The sequence below is a fragment of the Mandrillus leucophaeus genome, unplaced genomic scaffold (assembly GCF_000951045.1).
Source record: "Mandrillus leucophaeus isolate KB7577 unplaced genomic scaffold, Mleu.le_1.0 Scaffold750, whole genome shotgun sequence".
Classification (NCBI taxonomy): domain Eukaryota; kingdom Metazoa; phylum Chordata; class Mammalia; order Primates; family Cercopithecidae; genus Mandrillus; species Mandrillus leucophaeus.
In genome coordinates, this window is record NW_012108142.1 from 731,844 (window position 1) to 755,838 (window position 23,995).

The 23,995-nt window shown below is 39.2% G+C and overlaps 1 protein-coding gene across 2 annotated transcripts in view; it reads right to left on the bottom strand.

Moving 5' to 3' along the window:
- The window catches only part of MYO16 (myosin XVI), a 655,611-nt gene that overhangs the window by 439,152 nt on the left and 192,464 nt on the right, over positions 1-23,995 (bottom strand). For both annotated transcript variants that reach the window (XM_011966244.1, XM_011966243.1), the window contains exons 5-6: positions 9,962-10,070; positions 2,300-2,424 (exon numbers count right to left, since the gene is read on the bottom strand). In XM_011966244.1, the coding sequence (XP_011821634.1) occupies positions 2,300-2,424; positions 9,962-10,070 (234 nt within the window). The remainder of the gene's footprint in view (positions 1-2,299; positions 2,425-9,961; positions 10,071-23,995) is intronic.

Consider the following 23,995-nt stretch of genomic DNA (forward strand, 5'->3'; position numbering starts at 1 on the left):
TGGAAAACACCCTTGTTGGTTAGATCTTTCCTATCTATCCATCCAAAATGGCAACAATATGATCAACATGTCCCTGTGTTGTTTTTTCCCTTGCATTTATTGCTAGGATCCTATATATTTAGCTCATTTATAGTGTCTATTACCCATTTTCCCAACTGAAATGTGGATCCATGACTAAATAATTTTGGTCACTATTGTTTTGATCATAGCATGTGGCCAGTTACATTTCTTCATTAATTCTGAATGCTTTTGCTGTTTGAATGCGTTATTTTTCGAAACACTCTAAATATGCTCTGCTTTCTTTTCTTATGACAGAGTTACGTTGTTATAGTCTTCTAAAGTTTACAAATTTGTAAATATCGATTTTGGAAGACAAAATTTAGGAAAGCATAATTTAAAAATTTTAGAAGCTGGCCAGGTGCGGTGACTCACACTTTGGGAGGCTGAGGGGGCAGATCACGTGGTCAGGAGATCGAGACAATCCTGGCCAACATGGTGAAACCCTGTCTCTAATAAAAATACAAAAATGTAGCTGGGCATGGTGGCACGCGACTGTAGTCTCAGCTACTCAGGAGGCTGAGGCAGGAGAATCACTTGGACATGAGAATCACTTGAATCTGGGAGGTGGAGGTTGCAGTGAGCCAAGATCATGCCACTGCACTCCAACCTGGGTGACAGAACAAGACTCCAGAAAAAAAAAAAAAAAAAAAAAAGAAGGAAGGAAGGAAGAAAGGAAGGAAGGAAGGAAGGAAAGTAAGTTTTAGAAGCTTTTACAATTATAACATTTTAAAGTTAGAGTTTTCTAAATTTTATTATCCAGAATCAATACTTACATATTTATAAACTTTAGGAGACTATAACAATGTAACTCTAAGGTCATAAGAAAACAACACATTTTTAGAATGTGACCATCTAGAGGTCACAGGCACTTAATCTGCATTTAATAAATGTAAAAAATGTATTAGATCTCAAGGAAACTTTTCAGACAACAAAACTTTTATCTATTTAGTTAAATCACTTTCCTTATCAACTGTCTTCAACCTCACACCATATTTTTTTTCATGGGAGAAATGAATCACTGATTTGAAGCATTTCTATGCAATTCACACTTCAGAATTCTGAACTCCCTTCTCCTATTCTAGTTTACTTTCTCTCAAAAATTTTTCCACTGGGTATTACATTTCTTTCTGTCATCATTAATTGTAACTCACAGTAACCCAGGTAAGTTTTATGGGTCACTAGGGCAAAATGTTCTTATTTTGGTGATTAGACATCAAGTATATACCAATTTATCCAAATTTAGTTGATCTTTTAATAATTTACTGCAACAGTGCTTGAGAACAATAAAAAGTAATGACAGGAGTTTGCTTGAATTTAGAAATTCACTCACCAAAGTCATTCATAGTTTGTTTTACTGAACACTAAAATAAAAGCATGCTCCTATAAGTTACATTTCAAAACCAACATGGACTAAGTAATGCATACAATTATTTTAAATTTGTAGGAAAAACATACATAGGAGGAAGGCTTGAAGAAAATACACCAACCTAGAGACATTGGGTTTCCCTGGGTAGTGGCATAAGTATTTTGCATTTTTTCCTTCTAGCTTTTATTTTAGGATCAGTGGGATACATGTGCATGTTGTTACATGGGTAAATTGCGCGTTGCAGGGGCTTGATGTACAGATTTCTCCATTACGCAGGTAATGAGCATAGTACCCCTTAGGTGGTGTGTCGTCCTCACCCTCCTCCCACTCTCCACCCTGAAGCGGGCCCTGGTGTCCCATTTCCTTCTTTGTGTCCATGTGGACTCAGTGCTCAGCTCCCACTTATGAGTGAGAAAATGTGATATTTGGTTTTCTGTTCTTATGTTAATTCTCTTAGGTAATGGCCTTTAGCTGCACCCATGTGGCTATGAAGGACATGGTTTTGTTCTTTTTACAGCTGTGTAGTATTCCACGGTGTATACGTACGATGTTTTCTGTATCCTTCCACCTTGATGGACACCTAGGTTGATTCCACGTCTTTGCTATTATAAACAGCGTTGGGATGAACATACGCATGCATGTGTCTATGGTAGAATGATTTATATTCTTTGGGTAGATACACAACAATGGAACCGCTGGGTCTGCATTTTCTTCTTTGCCTACTTAGGTGTTTTCCAAAATTTCTACAACTGACATGTATTACTTTTATGATCACAACAATTATTTAAAGGTTAATTGTAATGACGTCTATGTTTTATAAATCAACTTAAATTCTCTCTTTAAACAGTTTCTGAGTCAAATATATGAACTTACCAGGGTTACTCCTTCATCATTTTTCTCATTGACATTTCCTCCAGATGACAAGAAGTGTTTGACATCTGTTAACATGCTCATGGGTCTCTGAAGCTTCATCTGGCGCAGTGAGGTCAAATCCACTCCTGTGGGGAGAAAGAGCCTTTCAACCAGAATGGAGAGGTAGTTCTCAGTTCCTGGGGGTCAAAGCCTATATTTATCATCTATTCTTTCAACAGGCTCTTCTTTGAAGCTCCTCTTCTACTTTGAACACTCATTCAAAGAACTGATTGTTTATCTTTGCACATATTGTATTTCCAACTATAGTCTTTAAAAAATGTAAAATTATCTCTTGTTATGTTTAAAGTATGATATGATGCCTTATAATGGCAGGTTTTCAAGTAATATCTGTTTTAATATAAATCATCAACATACATTACTCAAAGTATTTTAAAGTACTTAAATGGAAACAACAAAGATGCAGTTTTTGATCTCTATGATTTTTCTGGCCAAAATAGTTGCTTCCAAAAGCAATCTAATATCCTGGAATACAAGAAAAGACTTTAGGCTGGGCACGGTGGGTCACACCTCATCCCAGCACTTTAGGAAGCCAAGGTGGGCAGATCACTTGAGGTCAGGAATTGAAGACCAGCCTGGACAACACAGTGAAATCCCATCTATAGTAAAAGTACAAAAACTAGCTGGATGTGGTGGCGAGCACCTATAATCCCAGCTACCCGAGAGGCTGAGGCAGAAGAATCACTTGAACCCAGGAGGTGGAGGTTGCAGTGAGCCAAGATTGCACCATTGCACTCCAGCCCGGGTGCCAAGAGCAAAACTCCATCTCAGAAAAAAAAAAAAAAAAAGACGTTAGTATAAAAACTGGAAAACTATGAATAAAGTCTTCAGTTTAGTACAGTTAATATTGTCCCAATGTTAACTTTTTAGTTTTGATAAATGTACCATGACTATGTAAGTGTTCACATTAGGGGAAGCTCTGTGAAGGGCATTTGGGAACTCTGTGCTATCTTTAGACTTTCTTGTAATCTAAAATGACTTTAAAATAAGTTTTTAAAAAGATGCATCCATTGAACATTTAACGACTACTAATGTTAATAAAGATAACTAACATTGAGTGCAGAATCCACAGTCTGACTTTACCCAGGAGGGGAAGTGGTGCAGAGAAGGCTCAGGTCTGCTAAATTCCTGCCTATACCTCTATTCAGCATATATTTTAACCTGAAATTTCATGATGTATCATCTCTATGGTAGCTGTGTCTCTTCACTGACGTGTCTCCTATTCCTAGCATTGGTTTCTGAACAAAACAGGTATCTGCTAAGGAGAACTAATTCATCTTTTTCCAAGGGAAAAATGATAATGATGGTGATCCCTCCCTCATAGCAAATGTTTGCTATGAACCAGCCACTTTTCTGAGCACTTTTCTCTTATGTGATTGCATCCTGGCAGCAAACATCAAGAGAAAGCCTGGCACAGTGGACCCAAGAATAAACCTCGGATTGATGCTCCTGAACGTGCCTATCTGTAGTTTCCTTCCTCAGGTTGACTCTGTGAAAGTTATTTAACCTATGTGGGCTTCAATGTGCTTAGTCCCTCACATAATAATTCATTCTTTTAAGATGTAGCTCTATAGCAGAAACCACATCAAGCGTGTTGCATATCTGGTATCATTGTTCCCCTTGGGGCACTTCAACTCTGCCTCATGCCACAGCTCCTTCTCCGAACCTGGATGGGCAATAGAGAAGAGGCGCTCTGCACTCAACCTGCTTGGGTGTTAGTGCTGTGTGTATCAATGACTACTTGTGCCAACGTGGGCAAGTAACTTATCCTCTGCCTCTGTTTCTTCAACTGCAAAATGGTGTTGGTAGTATGTGATTAGTCCGTTGCTTGAGAATGAGTTAAAACACATAAAACTTACAACACGTATTTAGCTTTCAGAAAGCACTAAATAAAAGTGATCTGTGATTATTAGTCAGCTTTCTGACATGTGTTTTTCATACCTCTCATTTAGGTGTGTCATACATTATCATTTGGTCATTTAGGAAGCATGGAGTAACAAAACAAAGTAAAGCAAAATGCAGTATTTGAATAATGTATCTCGTTTCAAATATTCTGTTCAAAGCTAGTCCATTTTAGTAGAAACAAGAAATAGAAACACCCGTGACCATTCCTCAGCTTCTGAATCATGGACATGCCATTTTAGAACTAACATTTCCCTTATAGAGTCATTTGAGGTCTGTTATGAACCAGCTAAAACTGTCACTTATTCTGACTTTCAGGATTATGAAATTTCATGTGTGATTTTATTTTGGCAAATATCATTTCTCAGATGTCAGCCTTCAATTTTGCATGCTAAAGTAGCAGAAGAATCTGATAGTCACTCTAAAGTTACTTTGTTAACTTTTAGGATGTTACAATGTCTACTAAAGTTGTATGTATCTTTTATATAATTATGTATTTAATAGGGAGTGATAAAAACACAAGATTAAAGACAAGTAACAAATTAAAACAGAGGTAAGACATCACTCACTGCAGACTCATTATATTAAGAGAAAAAAATCTATTTCTGCTCCCTGTTGTGAAGATATCACAGGGGAATATTATTACATTGTATCCTAATGCTTGAAAACTTAATTTTGAATCAGATACGATGTCAATTAAAATGTGAATTTTAGATTTCTTTTTTTTATATATTCAGGAAAGTACTCCAAATCACTTTTGGTTAACACAACACAACAGAAACTCCCTCTCTTGGTTGTCAAATTTCTTTAATGCTCCTGGATAAAACCAGCCAAGATGGATAGAGCCCATAAGTCTATTTTGTAATGGATAATGGGTCCATTCTCATTTTCTCTACAAAATGTAGATTTTCATACTGGTTTTTGAAAATAAATTAATGGAAGGTCTGTTTAGATTTATTATTTTGAAAGAAATTTAGTAATTTATTTAAATATAAGAATTAAGAAACAAAATAATTTACCTAAAATCCACACATTATTACTTGTGATATTATTACCACCTGGTTTAATCTGATAATATCACCGGATTCTTGTGCAAAACTGAAATTACATCAACACCCCAAGTCACTTTGAACCCTAACTTAACTTTCCTTAACCGTCCCTCTTAAGGTAGTATTGTTTTTGTAAGAATTCAACTTTTCCTTTTCTCTGTTGATAATAGAGCTACTCTTTGCTGCTATCATGACGGTTTTATGACCATGCTGAACTGCACAGCTGTGGGCTCTCCCGAGTTGTAGGAGGATCTGCACTGCCTCTCTTCTGTGGCTTTTCCAATCTTCTTACCTTCACTTCTGCTACTCCCTATGCCTGGGTCAGACCACTCTGCTTGGTCTCCCTGCGGTAACCCAGCCCCTCACCTTCAGCTTAGTGTAGGTGACACCTCTGTGATGCCTTCTGTACTACTTGTAAGGAAAATCATATCCTTCCTCCTGGGTGTTTTTATAAGATCTGCATATGCCTTATTTTTATTCATTATCATATGCCATTGTGTCATCATTTGGTCATACATAAAACATCATCTTTGCCCTCAAAAAGGAAACAAAGCTAAACAGGCATTTGCAATTCGCTATAATATGCCCTATCTCATGATTTTAGCATGGGATCCTCTAAGCTCATAGAACTGCCGCTAACCCAAATTTTTATCTTCATAGTAAGTGTTCTAAGAGACGCACGGAGGTAAAAGAGTTGAGCAGACAAATAAAGTAGTTCCAGCAAAGAGAAATAAACAGGAAAGGTGCTGCTACCCTCCACCCATTCCCTTCTCCCAGCCCTAACAGCAGGCATGACTTGCGACCATCTTACGTAGTCATGCGGACCGTAACCCCAAAATCAAAATGCATGATTTTGAAGAGGCTGGTGCAGGGAGAGAATTTCAAATAAACCGCCATAAACAAAAGAAAAACACATGATATTCGTGAACTGATTCGCCCAGGAGTCCTCTGAAAAATGAAGGGGCAAGGTTAAGACTGGGGGCAAGAAGACCAGTTTTGGAAGCTACTGTAGTAATCCAAAATAAAAAGACCAGCATGTTAATTAAGGCAGTGACAGCATGATTTGTGATCTGGGTGGACATATTAGAAAGATACCAAATAAGTAGAATCTGTGAAAATTGGCGACAATCAGACATGACGATATGGAAGAGAAGTGATGTTCCTGGTGATAATGGCAAAATATGAAATACAGACAGTGAAAGGACAATAATACATTCCACAGAGACATGTTATTTCAAACTATCTGACACTCAAGTCAAGATACTTAATAAAACTGCATATACAGGAATGAAGGTCTTTAAAGATAATTAAGCTACAGGGATATTCTTGAGAACCAGCAAGTGGTAACAACACAAGCAAAAGGCTGAGATAACCCAGCAACAGCATTGTGGGAGATGGAAGATTGTCATAGACAAAGCCCCAGGAGGGACCAACATTTAGCAATCTGGACAGACACGGGAAACACTCGAAGGAAATCTAAGTAGAAGCTCGAAGAGAGGAAGGAAAACCATGGGAAGATGGCAGGAGAGAGAATGTTCCTAAGAGAGTGTCACCAAAGTCATCGAATGTCAAAGAGAGATAAGGTAATAAAAAAGGAAAGAAAGCTATCACTGGATAGAAAACTAAGGAAGGTAATCACAATTGTTCCAAGGGCATTTCTAATGGGTTTGCAGGTTTAGAAACTGAACTTCAGTGGGCTGAACCACAGGAAACTAGGAACTCAGGAAAATAAATGTGAGCTATGATTGTTAGAAGAATGGGTTTGAAAGAAGAAAAGACAGTGAATGGTGATGTATGCAGAACCAACGAAAGCTTTTGGTGTCTTTCAGGGACAAGAATATTTCTGTATGTGTGTGTATAATGTACACATTATGCTGATCTTTTATCCTGGGCACTCCTCGGGCTCTCCCATCAGTGCTTTCTTTCCATGCTGGCTCACTTTCTAATCGACTGCCTTCCTTGCATGCCAGCTGGCTCTCCTTGCACTGGAGATCTAATATTCATCAAATGCTCAATCGCTCTCCGTGGTTGTCTCATTTTACAGCCTGGCAGGCTCAGGCGGTGAGCCGAGGTTAATTGCTGTCCCCGAGTTTACAGTGTAAGTCGGTGGTGACAGCACCATTAGGACTTGTGACCAGCGATTTTCCATGTAATCAACTTGTTCAAGACGTTGTCGGCCTCCTCTGCTACGTGCATCCTGATGTGACAGGTGATAAGTACTCGGATGCGAAACTGCACAACGCAAAATGAAAATTCTAGGATTGGAACCACCTGGTTATAAAAAGGCAATGCTGAAATACCCAGAGCCAAATAATAATAAAAATCTCATCTTGAAATAGTAAGGATTTCTAAAGACGTCAGCCCATGTTGTCACAGTAGATAAATGTAAAAGTGTACCAAGCAGAGGGCCAGAGAATAAATCGAATTAGACAGTATTTACCGGGAACGGCGGCAGATGATGGAGATAGTGGGAGGAAGACCAACATAAGCAGAAGCAGACTGTGAATGAGCTGAGGGAAGGGCAGATGGATGTGAAGGCACGGGCCAGAGTGACTGCAGTGACAAATGGCAAACAGAATTAAAAATTTAAGAGATATTAAATTGAGTTTGTTCCAGCAAACATGTATTTAACAAGCTGACCGTGACAGCCATAGTAGTGGCAGATTTTCTACTAACCATTTAAGAGTTAGTACTTTCCTCTTGTTTTGTTCTTTTTTGTTTTGTTTTGTTTTTGCATACTCCTTTTAAAAAATCAGTCTCTCAAAGGAAGACACTTATTTTTATACTTTACAAGGGATATAAAATACTGATCTTGCAATACTAAAATTTCCTATCAAACAAAATGCTGTCATGAGTTGGAGAGGTTTATAAGCAATATGAATGCATTAGAAAATAAATGTCATTTTATTTTCTAAAACAAACATTTATTACCGTAGTGTTTTAAAATTCAGAAAGACAGAAAAAGCAGGAAATAATAATATAGACATGGCACAGTGAAACAAAACATGGTCAAGGACTTTTTGAAAATTTGGCATCATGGATTTTATTTTTTTAAACCCTTTTATTGCAGTATGACCAACATACAAAAACTGTACATATTTACCGTATACAACTTGATGTTTGTAGATAAGTATACATCCCAGAAAACATCCCCATATTATATGTCATAAATATACCCACCACCTCCAAATTTCCTCCCACACTATTTACTGTTATTTTTACTATTATTTGGTGATAAGAACACTTAGCATACGAACTATGATCTCATATATGTTTGCAAATTTGCATATGTTTGCAAATTTCAAAGTATGCAACACAGTATTATTAACTATAGGCACCACTGTGCCAAGTTTTTCATGTAAACTCAGAATTGCATGCTACCTGTGCAGTCTGGCAAAGATTCAAATAATTAACTTCCCAATAATGAAGTCTGCATAACTTCAAGCTTCATTCCCTCTAGAAGTCATGGAATCCGCCTCCCACAGGGCATAGCTAACAAGACTTGGAGAAAGTGAGTGAGCATTCCCACAGGTGATAGTGCCCAGGCACGACTGAGCTGCAGAGTGGTCAGCTGAATGCACTGCCAGCCCGACCCAGCCTGCTTCTTCCTGAGACCCCCACCTGGTGACCTTCAGCAGCACGGCCATGCTCACATCATCCCCTGTCATGGTAACCACATCTACCTTGCTTTCACAACTAATGAGACTATTTTATCTGAGAACTCATTGCTGCTAAGTACTAACATTATTCTAAGCCATCCTCAGAATAAACCTTTTTCATAAAAGCAATCTGGAGGAGGCAGAGAGCACAAGCGAACAATGAGGCAGATGTGAGGTTTTCTTAGAGGTAAAAAGAGTATCGGCATAAGCTCCATGTGGCTCTTAAAAACTGTAAACTTTTCTCTGGCCAAGGGTCATTTTGAAGGGATTGGAATTTCTTTATTTTGTTTATACTTAAACAGCAGGGGAAAAAAGGAGGGGCATAATTCTTTAGTTTAATACTATATTGGGCTCAGGGATTCTCATACCTCCCACTTTCCCAAGGCTGCACTTACTGATGAAATTATATGCTGGACCTGTATAATTAAACATCCTTTGTCAGTGAGTGCATTTAGGGGCTCAACCTCATCTTTTCAGGCTAGTATCATCACCACAGGGCTTTCTTCTGATGACCTTTGTGTTCTAAGTGTCACAAAAGGTCAATTTGCAGACAATTGTTCTTGACTTAAGCCCTCACTTCCTTGCCTCTAATTCCAGCTAGGACTACCTGCTTCTAAGAGAATACATTTCAGATGACCTTGTTCTCATTAGCTCAAAATTCAGTTGTGTTGGTTGACTTCCCTTCCCCTCCCAGGGGAGAAGAGATTATAATTACAAACCCAGTCCCACTAATTATGGACTTCAGATGCCTGTTAAAATGTCCCTTCATTGTTGGCCTCTAGATTTCTGCTGGCTTGCAAAAACACCAGCATTGACTAAACCACAATGCAGTGCAGGGAGAGCAATGGAAAGTTGAAGGGAAAAAAATACCATCTTCTACACCACATGGGGAAACTATGTCCACCAGAAATCATGTAAGCAAACCTGTGAAAATGAATATACACTTACAATTCTCCCAATCTATTTTTTTCTATGGTTTTAAAAGTTTTGCCTACCATTTTCATCCAGATAGGTCAATAGGATAGAGCTGGATTCTGTCCCTTCTACGGCATAATCTAATGGGATATTTCCATTCACATCCTGGAGAAGGACATTGGCTCCAGCCTAGATAAAAAGAAAAAAGAAGTAACATCATATATACTGTTAAAATTAAAAGCAGATTAGGAGTTGCACTTCAATCTTAGTTGGGAAACAGATGCAGAAATAGTCTATGGTAGATATGACCCTGAAGAATCAGGTCGGAAGCTCGAATTATTTTTTAAGACAAATATATTAAATGAGTTGTGGAGACTCTAACATTCTGAAAACCTTCCACTGAACCTTGCAAAACCTTGGCCCCAGCTGCGTCTCCCCACCCCTTTGCTAAACCCAGCATCTCTAGTGAGTGGCTGTAAACCCATGCCTCTGCACTGGCTACCCTATATCCTGTCTTGTTTGTAATATAATAGAGGTGTCTGATGCCTTCAAAGATTCTAAAAGAACTCTTCAAGGAACAAGCTGAACTGTGACCAACGTTCCCCAATCTGTCCTATCAAATCTTTAACTTCCTTTTTCTCCACAGAAACTCATCTGGGAGCTCTTCTCACACTACGACGTTTTAATCAAGGCCTGGGTTAGTGACTATGGTTGATTTTTCTCTTTCTAGCAACTACTTTCTAACAAAAGGCATGATCTGTAAATCTCGATGGGTTGACTGTATTAAATATGGCTCTTCCATGTGTTAGCCTCCAAGGTCCCTTCATCAGCACAGCACCTCTGAGCACTCCTGTTTCACCCCTGGTCCATCTCAGCTTCAATACAACAGTAGATTTGCTTGCGCTCTTCAGAAATCAGTCATATGAACTGTCACCATTGCTCCACATTCCCTAATGAGTTCCATAAAATTTATTAGGCATGGTTAACATCACATCTTTTAGGGCATGGCGTGAACATATGCCCATTGTCCAAGATTTCCCACACACCTCCCAGTAACATGTTATTAAACTCAGGCCAGACAAAGGAAAGATTTTCCCTGTTCCTTTTACAAAATAGCATTCTGTGTTGCAATACTAGCATAGTTCTTATTATATCCCCATTTATAACTTTACATAAAATATGATTCACGTTTAAATTTTTATGTGTTAATATTTAGAGTTTTTTCTATTATTCTTTATTTGCAGAGAGATTTTCTATACTTTAGCAAGTTTGCACAGATTTCCAAAGAACGACTTTAAATACATTATTTTTAAAAACCCAAAATAAACAAAAAAGTAGCTTAAAGTGGTAAAATATTCCATATCTTAACATTTTCCCACAAGGTAAGTTGAGTTTCTTACCTCACCATATTGAGTGTACTACGTTATATTTTCTATAATCATGTAAAGATATTACTTTATCTGAACAGAACAAGTCATCTATTTCAGATGTTTTACTAATTTAAGGACCTTTATAATTTTAAGGTCCTCAAGATTCAAATTATCTTGTTAGTGTGTTTAGTTTTATTTTAATTATTCGGAGTTTGAAAAAAAAAACCAAAAAAACCCTTACTTCAGGCATATTCTTCAGTAGACTTTGCTAATGATTCTTTTCCTTCAGTCTCCAAGCTACAGGAATAAGATTTTGCGTTCCTGTAGGGAACATGGCTGTGCTTTGGTCAAGGATAGGCAGGCCGAGGCAAACATCCGGAGTGACTCAGTGAGTTTAGTGCACAGTACAGGCATATAATTCTGCTTGTTATCACAGCCATGTAGCCACAATGTGGGAAGGCCATGCCTTGGTCCTACATCACTACTGTCTGTAGAACATATAAGTGCTCTGCTGACACTGTACAGGCACTGTATTGGTTCGTTTTCACACTGCTGATAGAGACATACCCAAAACAGGGAACAAAAGGAGGTTTAATTGGACTCACAGTTTCACACGCCTGGGGAGGCCTCAGAATCATGGCAGGAGGCGAAAGGCACTTCTTACAAGGCGTCAGTAAAATAAGGAGGAAGCAAAAGTGGAAACCCCTGATAAACCCATCAGATCTCATGAGACTTATTCACTATCATGAGAATAGCATGGGAAAGACCAGCCCCCATGATTCAGTGACCTCTCCCTGGGTCTGTCCCACAACACATGGGAACTCTGGGAGATACAATTCAAGTTGCAATTTGGGTGAGGACACAGCCAAACCATATCATTCTGCCCCTGGCCCCTACAAATCTCATGTCCTCACATTTCAAAACCAGTCAAGCCTTCTCAACAGTCCTCCAAAGTCTTATCTCATTTCAGCATTACCCCAAAAGTTCACAGTCCAAAGTTTCATTTGAGGCAAGGCAAGTCCCTTCTGCCTGTGAGCCTGTAAAATCCAAAGCAAGCTAGTTACTTCCTAGATACAATGCTGGTACAGGCATTGTGTAAATACAGCCATTCCAAATGGGAGAAATTGGCCAAAACAAAGGGGTTACTGGGCCCAAGGAAGTCTGAAATCTAGCAGAGCAGTCATATTTTAAAGCTCCAAAATGATCTCCTTTGACTCCAAGTCTCACATTCAGGTCATGCTGATGCAAAAGGTGAGTTCCCATGTCTTGGGCAGCTCCACCCCTGTGGCTTTGCAGGGTTCAGCCTCCCTCCTGGCTGCTTTCACGAGTTGAGTGTCTGTGTCTTTTCTAGGCTCATGGTGCAAGCTGCCAGTGACCTGCCATTCTGGGGTCTGGAAGATGATGGCCCTCTTCTCACAGCTCCACTAGGCAGTGGCCCAGTAGAGACTCTGTGTGGGGGCTCCAGCCCCACTTTTCCCTTTCACACTGTGGCAGAGGTTCTCCAGGAGGGCCTCACCCCTGCAGCAAACTTTTACTTGGGCATCCAGGTGTTTCCATACATCTTCTGAAATGTAGGTGGAGGTTCCTAAACCTCAGTTCTTGACTTCTGTGTACCTGTAGGCTCAATACTACATGGAAGCTGCCAAGGCTTGGTGCTTTCACTCTCTGAAGCCATGGTCCAAGCTCTACATTGGCCCCTTTCAGCCATGGCTGGAGCAGCTTGGACAGATGGCATCAAATACCCAGGCTGCAAATAGCATGAGGACCCTAAGCCTGGCCCATGAAACCATTTTCTCCTCCCGGGCCTCTGGGCCTGTGATGGGAGGGACTGCTGTGAAGGTCTCTGACATGGTATGGAGAAATTTTCCCATTGTCTCAGGGATTAACATTAAGCTCCTTGCCACTTATGCACATTTCTGCAGCCAGCTTGAATTTCTCCTCAAAAAATGGGTTTTTCTTTTCTACCACATTGTCAGGTTGCAAATTTTCTGAACTTTTATGCCCTGTTTCCCTTTTAAAATGGAATGCTTTTAAGAACACCCAAGTCACTTCTTGAATGCTTTGAAGCTTAGACATTTCTTCTGCCAGATACCCTAAATCATCTCTCTCAAGTTCAAAGTTCCACAAATCTCTAGGGCAGGGGGAAAATGCCACCAGTCTCTTTGCTAAAAATAACAAGAGTCAGCTTTGCTCCAGTTCCCAATAAATTCCTCATCTCCATCTGATACCACCTCAGCCTGGACCTTATTGTTCATATCACTATCAGCATTTTTGTCAAAGCCATTCCACAAGTCTCTAGGAAGTTCCAAACTTCCCCACATTTTCCTGTCTTCTTCTGAGCCCTCCAAATTGCCCAACCTCTGCCTGTTACCCAGTTCCAAAGTTGCTTCCATGTTTTTGGTATCTTTTCAGCAACACCCCACTTCTATTGGTACGAATTTACTGTATTAGCTCATTTTTACGCTGCTGATAAAGACATACTTGAAACTGGGACCAAAAGGAGGTTTAATTGGACTTAGAGTTCCACACGGCTGGTGAGGCCTCAGAATCATGGCAGGAGGTAAAAGGCACTTCTTACATGGCAGTGGCAAGACAAAATGAGGAAGAAGCAAAAAGAGAAATCCCTGATAAACCCACCAGATCTCGTGAGATTTCTTCACTATCATGAGATTAGCACAGGAAAGACTGGCCCTCAGGATTCAATTACCTACCCCTGGGTCCCCCCACCCCCGGACAACAAGCGGTAATTCTGTGAGATACAATTCAAATTGAGATTCGGGCGGGGACACAGCCAAACCATATCTGGCATGCTTGTTCCCAGAGAAAGACAGAAAAGAGCTCACTGCAACCTCTGCTTCCTGGGTTTAAGCAATTCTCCTGCCTCAGCCTCCCAAGTAGCCGGGACTATAGGTGCGTGCCACCACGCCTGGCTAATTTTTGTATTTTTAGTAGAGATGGGGTTTTACCACGTTGGCCAGGCTGGTCTCGAACTCCTGACCTCAAGTGATCCGCTCGCCTTGGCCTCCCAAAGTGTTGGGATTACAGGCATGAGCCACTGTGCCCTGCCGTGAAATAATCTTGAGCCCTCAAGTCACCCTGACTCTTCCTCACCAGGGGAAGCGGCTTGACCTTCTGTGCCTGCGATGCCCCATTGTTCACTTAAAAACTGTGATGACTTCACCTGGAAAGAGTGCCTTGAAAGAGGATATTCTCTTCTAGTCCCACTGTAACTACCCCGTTTTTGCTAGATTCATGCCTAGAGTGAAATCCCAGTATCATTTGGGGAAAGTAAATACTAGGACCCTGGATGAAGCAGCTGACACATCAAGAGAACGGCAAGATTTTACATTTATGTGACATGTATCTCCCTCCAGGAGCCAGAATTTCCACCAATAATTTTAACAAGAGAGACTGGATATGAATAATTAACGAGTAAAAAGGAAATAACTACTGAATGTAATCTGGAGAACTCTGAAGAATACGGGAATAGCTGATGCAGGGAGCAGATATTATTTCTGCGGTTGAGGGAGACATTCCCTAGGTATGAAGGTATGTATGCAAAAATGTTAACATACCTACATACCTGGGGAACATAGGTAAACATGGATTCTTACAACATTAGAGAAACAAGGGCAGAATATTCATTCACTGACACTGGACCACTTAGAAGAGATTCCAGATTTACAGTATGGCTCTGGCAGTTGAGGGAAGAGGGGGTACTGCAGTAGGAAGGGGCTCCTCTCACTGGCCCAGGATGTTCCTTCTTGTTCTGACCCATTGTGGGGTACCCAGCGGTGCACACCCTCCAGCCAGGTTTGCTGCCACTTAGCCCATAGCTTCCTAATTGCCAGAACCAGTCTCCGTGAATTTCCCCACCATGCAGAGGCCACAGCCACATCCTCTCTAAAGGGGTCTACATTTCAATCCCTGAGGGGTCTCTTCCAGATTCTCTCCCCAATGTGGTGAACAGTGGTTGCTTCCTATATCTGTTGTTCTGTTAGTTTTCAGCATTATCTTTACCCCCCGCTTTGTAATTAATCTACCTTTATTAGATAATAATGTTTATATTAAATGCATCCTATTCAAACTAACTTCTTTGGTGGACTTTTTGTCTTCTACCGGACACTGGCTAGTACCCATGTTGTGCCTTTCTCTTATAAAGTGAGTATTGCACAGTAATACAGAGTTAATGGTTTGAGATTCCATCCCGGTGCCTCTCCCTCATGAACTTTATGGCCTAGGGCAAATTCTTAAGGGTTCTACGCCCCAGTTTCCTCACAGGTAAAAGCAGGCTATACTAATTATAAGCACCACTTGGAAAGGTTGCATGCAGGAGGCTCATGGCACTTCACATGCATGGTTCTAGGTACACACAGCCTATCTTAGCTATTGCATTTAACAAATGTATTAATCCACATGGCCTTGAGTAGTAAGTCTGGTCTGTGATGTTTTCAAGGCATACACCCACTGTTCTCCACCAGGGGCAGCATAGCTGAGCCTTTAAGGACACAAAATCCAGTTCAAATCTCTGCTCAAAACTTATCAGTCATGTGACCTTGGAGAAAGTGCTTGCCCTCTCTGTCTTTAATTCTCCCAAAGTTGCTGCGAAGATAAAATGGGTTAATGTTGGTAAAGTATAAAAAATCTTGATAATATAGTACTAGTGCAAGGATAGCTCTGTATCAGGCTTGGATAATAGGCTATAGTGTAGTCTGCAAAATGGCTAGCATGTCCTATTGAAAATACCCAGTTTTCCTAACACTAAAACTCAGGAGGGCATTGTAGGTGCCTATTTGAAGTAGTTTTACTGGAGTGCTACAGATAAGAATACAGGTATGTAGAGACAAACACCCATCGGCATAATACTCCATCGAGGAATATAGGAAATAATAGAAATGCTTATTGTGCCTACGGCAAAGCGTGTGCCACCATCCGCCGCTCATTAAGTAGCTAACTATACCAAGGAGGTGTGCACCAAAGTCAAAAGGTCTAGAGCTTGTGGAATGGCGTTAACAGTGGGCCTCTGGAAGCTTCTAGACTAGGCCAGTGGTGTCTCTCTGTATACACCTCTCTATGTAAACTATGCCTTAGTTTCCCATGCTTTTTTCTAGATGCCCCCGACTTCCCAATTCATGCTATGTGCAGAGTCCTCTGTCTCGCCTCCATGAATAAAAATGGACTCTTCCTATGCCCTGTTATTGAAAAGGTAAGTGTCCTTAGGAAAGCGGACCATATTTCCCACAATTGTGTAAAACACTTGCGTTTGGAGATAATGCCTTGACACAAAGGGGATTCTTTGAAGCTGGCAATGTAGATTCCTTGGCAGGCTAGAATAAAATATTTTAGCAAGTGAAGCTTTTGCTGTTTCTCAGGTTATAACAATTCATGGAAGTTTTTATAGGCAAAACCTGCCCCTTTGAGCCTCGGGGATTTCAAACCCATGTTTGCACTGGAAGAAGGCATAATAGGACAGAGCTAAGGTGATGTGCTTCAGATACTCCAAACAGCCCTGGAAAACTAGATTAATGTCTCACACTTGCACATGTGCAAACACCATAATTCTTCCCTTTGCATAAATTAATTTCATGTCAGGATTCCTTACTTTTACTGTACATGAATATTATTGTGTACATCACTAAGAAGACTCACAGCTGATTTTCATCATTAGTCCAGCTAACTCAGGAGCAAATGTGCAATTTTAGTTGGTAATGGATCCCACTGCAACTAAGGAGCTGATGAGTTGCAAAGCAAGGCTTCATCAAAATGTCAGAAAACCTCAGAAAATCTAGTTTTCAGCGTATCAAAGGTGATATGACCCATGAAGTTAGGAATAGTCACATTTATAAGGTATTAGATTAGCTCTTATTTAAAAAACAAAAAACAAAAAAAACCCTCCGTTTTGAACCAATCAGGCATAGCAAACCTATGTACTAAATTGTGTGAAATGAAAACAATCAAATTCAATAATTTATTTTGACATTGCCCATTTATCATATGAGACTTTAAAAATCTATGTGTTCTGCAACACAATTTTTCTCTTCCAAAATACAAACTTGATATTTTAAAATACCTTTTAAAAATGTTCTTTTTTACATTTCAAAGTGAGAGAAAAATGATCCTGAATCATTGTCCATATCGATTCCTTGAGTAAATGGTTCAATACTTTCTGTACAGAATGAAGAGTCACACTCAACATTCGCATTGATGTTAATTTCATGTATTGGTGTATGTATTTGACTGTACACATGGTTGTTTTATTTCAGAGGATGAGAAGCAGGGGGAGTTGAGGGTTTTAGAGAAGATTTTCAAATATAAAACAAATATCCAAGCCTAAACTTACTTCATAATACAGGAACAACAGCGTTAGCAATCACTCTACATTTTCTAAATCTTAAGTAATATTTTTAAACGACTGAATGCTGCACTTTATAAGAACATATGGATTAGGAAGTGGGTGTGTGAAAAGGATACTGAAAGTGAGAATAACTGAAAAACATATATACTTTCTCACGATGTAAGAGAACATATTGATATTTGGTACCCACTAACACCCTAAACCCTAAGGGTTTGTGTACACGTGTGTGCATATACATGTGATATCTTCATAATATATATTCTTACATCTATTCACTAGATGTCAAATTTTTCATACTGACAGTACTTATCAGCCTTTGTCTTACTGAAAGAAGTAATTCCAAATTAAGAAAAACCTTATGCAGCTCAACAAAAAAATGTTGTATTTGTACAACATAGACTGTAAGGCACGTCTTTCAGTTTGGCTCCAAAAAAAAAAAAAAAAAATCACATCATAATTGATTTTCATCAGAGAAATAAAATGAATCAATGTTTTATGTGCAAAATCAATAGCAACCCCTCAAATACTTTCTGCAGTTGAAGACTGCACAGTTCCTACAGGGAGCCCTGAGCGAATTTCCTGTGTAAGTATTGAAACTGGAAGACTGCTTAACTTCCAATTTGTCCTAAACTATGTTTCTGGAGTGTTGGAGATGAAACTCAAATATATCATTCCCCACATGAAACTCAAATATATCATTCCCTACAAATGGAAATTTAATTTACCACAAGCCATATGGCATATGAACCAAGAGGTGTATATTTCCCCAAGAATTTATTGGTTTATGTTATATAACAATTTAATCTCAAAGAATATACTTGTCAATTGTTTCATTTATAGTTCTCTAACACATTAATACTCACATTTTATTTTATTTTATTGTTATTTATTTTTATTTTTTTGAGACGGAGTCTCGCTCTATCACCCAGGCTGGAGTGCAGTGGCGCGATCTTGGGTCACTGCAATCTCCTCTTCCCAGGTGAAAGTGATTCTCCGGCCACAGACTCCCAAGGGCTGAGATTACAGGCGCTCACCGCCACACCCAGCTAATTTTTGTATTTTTTAGTAGAGACAGGGTTTTGCTACGTTGGCCAGGCTGGAATAATCACATTTTAAATGAGAATTATGTATCTAATGGCATTTTAGTAAACAAAGGCCATCTTTTTTTTTTTTTTTAACATGCTAACACATTTTGGTAACTTTTAAAAACATAATTTCAAATTGATGGAAAGTTGCAAGAGTAATGCAAAGGACTCCTATGTACCTGTTATGGTTTGAACTGCATTTCCCCAAAAAAGTTATATTTAAGCCTTACCCCCAAGTACCTGTGAATGTGACTTTATTTAGAAATAGGGTCACTGCAGATGTAATCAGTTAAGATGGGTCACACTGGAGAAGGATGGGCCTTAATCCAATCTGACTAGTATCCTTGTATGAAGAGAGACATTTGAAAGTGGACACACACACAAAGCGAAGGCAGCCACATGAGGATGGAGGCAGAGATTGGGGTGATGCTGTCACAAGCTGAGGAACACCTGGGGCTACCAGGATCTTGAAGATGCAAGAGAGGGGCACCCCTAGAGATTTTAGAGGAATCACAGTGCTGACACCTTGATTTCAGACTTCTAGCCTCCAGAACTATAAAAGAATACATTTCTATTGCTTGAAGCCACCCAGTTTGTGGTATTCTATTATGGCAACCTTAAGAAACTACCACAATACCCTTTATCTAATACAATGGACTACATGTTTACATACATGGAGATACTGCCCCAAATTTATATGCTAACATTTTAACTTTCAGGATTATGATGTCAGAAGGTGGAGCCTTTGGAAGATAGTCAAGTCATGAGGGTGAAGCTCTCAGGATTGAGATTGGTGCCTTTATAAAAGAAACCTTAAAGGGCTCCCTTGCCCTTTCTACCATGTAAGGATGTAGTATGAAGACAGCCAACTATGAAGACCAGGAAGTGTGCTCTCACCAAACATCAAATCTGGCACCTTGATATTTAGATTTCCCAGCCTTCAGAACTGTGAGAAATAAGGTTCTGTTGTTTATAAGCCACCCGGTTTATAGTGTTTTGTTATAACAGCCCAAACAGACTAAGACATCCAAACTCACCCATTATTTATATTTTCCCCTATTGTTGTTCATGCTCTCTCTTCCTTCCTTTTCTTTTTTATCTGCCCCCCGCCACATGCAGTTTTTGAACCACTTGAAAGTGGGTTGCAGGCATCATGCTTCTTTATCCCTAAATATTTTAGTATGTATTTTATAAGAACAAGGATATTCTCTTATACAACAGTTATCAAAACCAGAAAATTCAACATTAATCTGTTGAATTACTTAAACCACAGTTAATATTCACATTTCATTATTTTTTCCAAGTATGCCCTTGATAGCACTTTTTTCCCAAGGTTTAGGATGTAATTCAGGATCACCCGTTGCATTCGAGGTCCTTTCTCTTTAGTCTCCTTCAACACCACATACCTAGTCACGTGGCCAAAATGTAGAACACTGATGGCACCAAATGCTTGTGAGGATGTGGAGCAACAGACGCTCTTTTTCATTGCTTGTGGGAATGCAAAATGGTACAGGCACTTTGGAAGACAGTTTGGTAATTTCTTTCCTTTGTTTCTTTCTTTCTTTTTTTTTTCCTTTCTTTTGAGACAGGGTCTTGCTCTGTTGCCCAGGCTGGCGTGCAGTGGTGCTATCATGGTTCACTGCAGGCTAAACCTCCCAGGCTCTGCTGCCTCAGCCTCCCAAGTAGCTGGGACCACAGGTGTGCACCACCATGCTCAGCTATTTCTTCCTTTGTAATATTTTTTTGCAGAAACTGAGTCTCACCATGTTGCCCCGGCTGGTCTCTAATTCGTGGGCTCAAGCAATCCCTTCGTCACTTTCCCAAAATGCTGGGCTCCAGGCATGAGCCACCACGCCAGCCTGGTAATCTCTTACAAAGTAAACCTACTCTTACTACATGACCCAGCAATCATGCCCCTTGGTATTTGCCCAAAGGAGTTGAAAACTTACGTCCACACAAACACCTACGCACAGATGTCTGTATCAGCTTTATTTTTAACTGCCAAAACTTAGAAGCAACCAAGATATCCTTTAGTAGCTAAATGAATAAAACTGTGGTACATCCAGACATTGGAATAGTATTCACAGCTATACAAAAATGAGCTATGAAGCCACAAAAAGACATGGAGAAACCTTCAATGCATATTACCAAGTGAAAAAAAAAAAGCCAATCTGAAAAGTCTAAACATGTATGATTCCAAGTATACGGCATTCTGGAAAAGATAAAACTTTGGAGACAATAGAAAGCTCGCTTGGTAATTATCAGGAGATGGGTCGGGTTGTGATCAACAGACAGAGCACAGAGGGTTGTTAGGACAGTAAAAATGCTCCACAGATTTCTGTACGGGTGGATCCATGTGACTGCATTCATCCAAATCCATAGAATATGCACCACCAAGAATGAACCCTAATGTTAACTACGAACTTGGGGTGATAAAGATAGGTCAAGGTAAGTTCATCAGTTGTAACAAATAAACTACTCTGGTGGGAATGTTGGAAACAGGGGAGGCTGTGTGTGTGTGGGGTCAGGGAGTACATGTGAAATATCTGTATCTTTCTCTCAAATTTTGCTGTGAACCTAAAACTGCTCTAAAAAAAAGTCTAAATAAATGCTGGCATCTAACATAAAAGAAAAAGTAGAAAATAAACCTTATAAGTGGATATTTTATGCTTATAAAATATAGATAGTTTTTCTCTCTCCATAGCAAATTTTGTATTCATGTGCTAGTAGAAAAAAGTGAGGGCTACCCTCTCCCCCCATGCATATATCTATATATAGATTGATAAAGTGAGAACTATCCTCTACGCCCTACCTCTCCCCACTAAGGAGAGGATAGTCCTCTTTCTTTTATAGTCCTCCCCTTTATAGTCTTAAATATATACACTTTAGATCACAAAATATGCCATTAGCATTTTGCAAGCTTTTATGTTAATAACACAGGGAATTGCATTGTGATACCAGAGGTTTACAAGTATCTACTTCATCTGGACCCAGCTCTCTCCAACCTCATCATTTCCACTTGCCTACAGCTCACTCTATTCTACAGAATTTGTTGTGTAACCAAAATGAGAGTGGTCTTTGGTTAGTGGAGGAGCTAGACTCTTGCTGTCTAGGGGCTGATCTTACCACACTCGAATGTGTCGTCGTTGTCGTTATGTGAGAAAATTTCTTTATGTTGGAATTTATGTTGGAAATGGTTCTTATTTTCTCACCTGGGCTCTCTTTCCTCAGTGGCTTCATTTTCCTATGTACATGCCCCCAGAGAGAGTTATGAGGTGGTAACTCTGAGCTTTAAGATACGAACTGGAAAACTCAGGCAGCCGTGATCACAGAGGCTGATGTGACAGTTTGGGAGATATTGCTGAGGAGGGGCTTGCAGATTTTTAACAAGGCATGAAGGCCTCATAATTTTAAAACATCCAGATGAGGAAATTGTGTATTTCATATATATTTTACAAAAAGTTTAGAAAAGTCACCAATTTATATAATTTGCTTTTATAGAAATATTTTCTTTTTTAAAGCTTTTTAAATTATTACATTAATACAGTTATCTGAAATTTTAAAGACAGTAAAATTAAATTAATTTGCAGTCTCTCCAGTCAAAGGTAAATACTATTAATATTTCAATGAGTTTATTTTTTATGTGTTCAGAGATATGCTATAATGCATATTCATTAAATGAGGGTATTTATGGAAAATAAATTGAGAATATTACATGCCTATAATTTTATATCATCAATTTTTATTTAGTTTATCATCAACATTTTCTTTTCTGTTTCACTGGGCAGTACCTAAATTACTACGCCACCTTCCATTACATTTATATACCAATTCACTTAGCCATTTTATTTTTACACATTGATTTTTACACATCACTATTATAAATAGCACTATTATACATAAATCTAGGCAACATTTCCCTTTACCCCATTTAAAGCATTTTCATCACTAGAATTACTATTAAACAAAATCATATAAAATTATTAGGGTGCTTAATACATTCTGCTTAAGTGCTCCAGTGCCTCCACCTCACTGACTTATTAACCATCTAGTTACTTAGCCCCAAATAAGGAAATTCTTGATTTCTCTCTCTTGCCATACTTGTCCAATCAATCAGTGAGTTTGGCCGCCTCTTTCCTTCCTGTTGAATCACATCTGACCATTCTCACCAAGTGTCTTTCTAATCCCTTATCCCAGAACCACCCAGTCTTGCTCAGATTGCTCTAGTGGTCGCTTAACAGGTTTACTTGGTTCTAGTTTATCAAAACCACAGCCCCACCTCAAAATCTTTTGCAGAGTTAATTTTTCACAGAATAACCAGAGGGATTTTTAAAAGACACTTTTCATTGCCTCCCTGTCTCAGTCAAAATCCACCATGATCCCCGGAATGAAAGCTCCCCTCTTTCCCTTGATTTCCAAGTGTCCCTGTGGATCCAACCTTCTGCTCCCAACCCTCTCTCCGAACTTCGCACTTCCACCAGCCTCTAGCGTGCTCCATTCTGGCCACACAAATCTTCTCATGTCCCTCACACACGTGGCTCCCACTGACTTTGTCCCTTCTGGACCGTCCTGGTGCCACCAAGTGTATCTTGGAATGGCTTGTTCCTTTATATCTTCGTAGAACCACTAGTCCAAGAGCCTCTTTCCCTCAAACTTCTTCACTTTACATTCCCTTACCATTCTAATTTCCTCCCAGCAATGGTGACTAACCAATGCTTTAAACACACATATGTTTACTAACTGATAATATCCCTTCCTGGATTGCAAGATCTGTGAGAGAATATCCTTTGGGTGCTGAAGAAATAACTGTAAGTGAATAAATATAAATAATATTAAATAATATATGCCTATTTTATTACTTACAATATATTAGAACAGTTTTTAGTTAGCATCTTTAATTCCAGGAAAAGCTACCTATTTCTTCATATGTTCATGGCCATTTGATTTCTTCTTTCATAAATTATCTGTTCAAGGGTTTTGGCTATTTATTTAAACACTAGGGTTGTATTTGTTACTAATATTAAAAAGTACTTGTCAATTTTTAGCCCAAGCTGTTTGGAATGGCTGAGTGTTCAGACATTACACACCATAAAAGATGAAGATAATTTAACTTCATTTTCATTATGTTTTCCTCAAACATGATCATCAAATGCATCACATTAATTGTTTTATTAAAACTCATTTCAAAGATCTATATTGGAAAATGTTTTACACTGTGTCTGTGTCCTATAAGGTTTTGGGGCATGTTAGCATATTAAGGTCTCAGAAAAGCCCTGAACCTAAAAAAGTAGTTTAAGATCATTT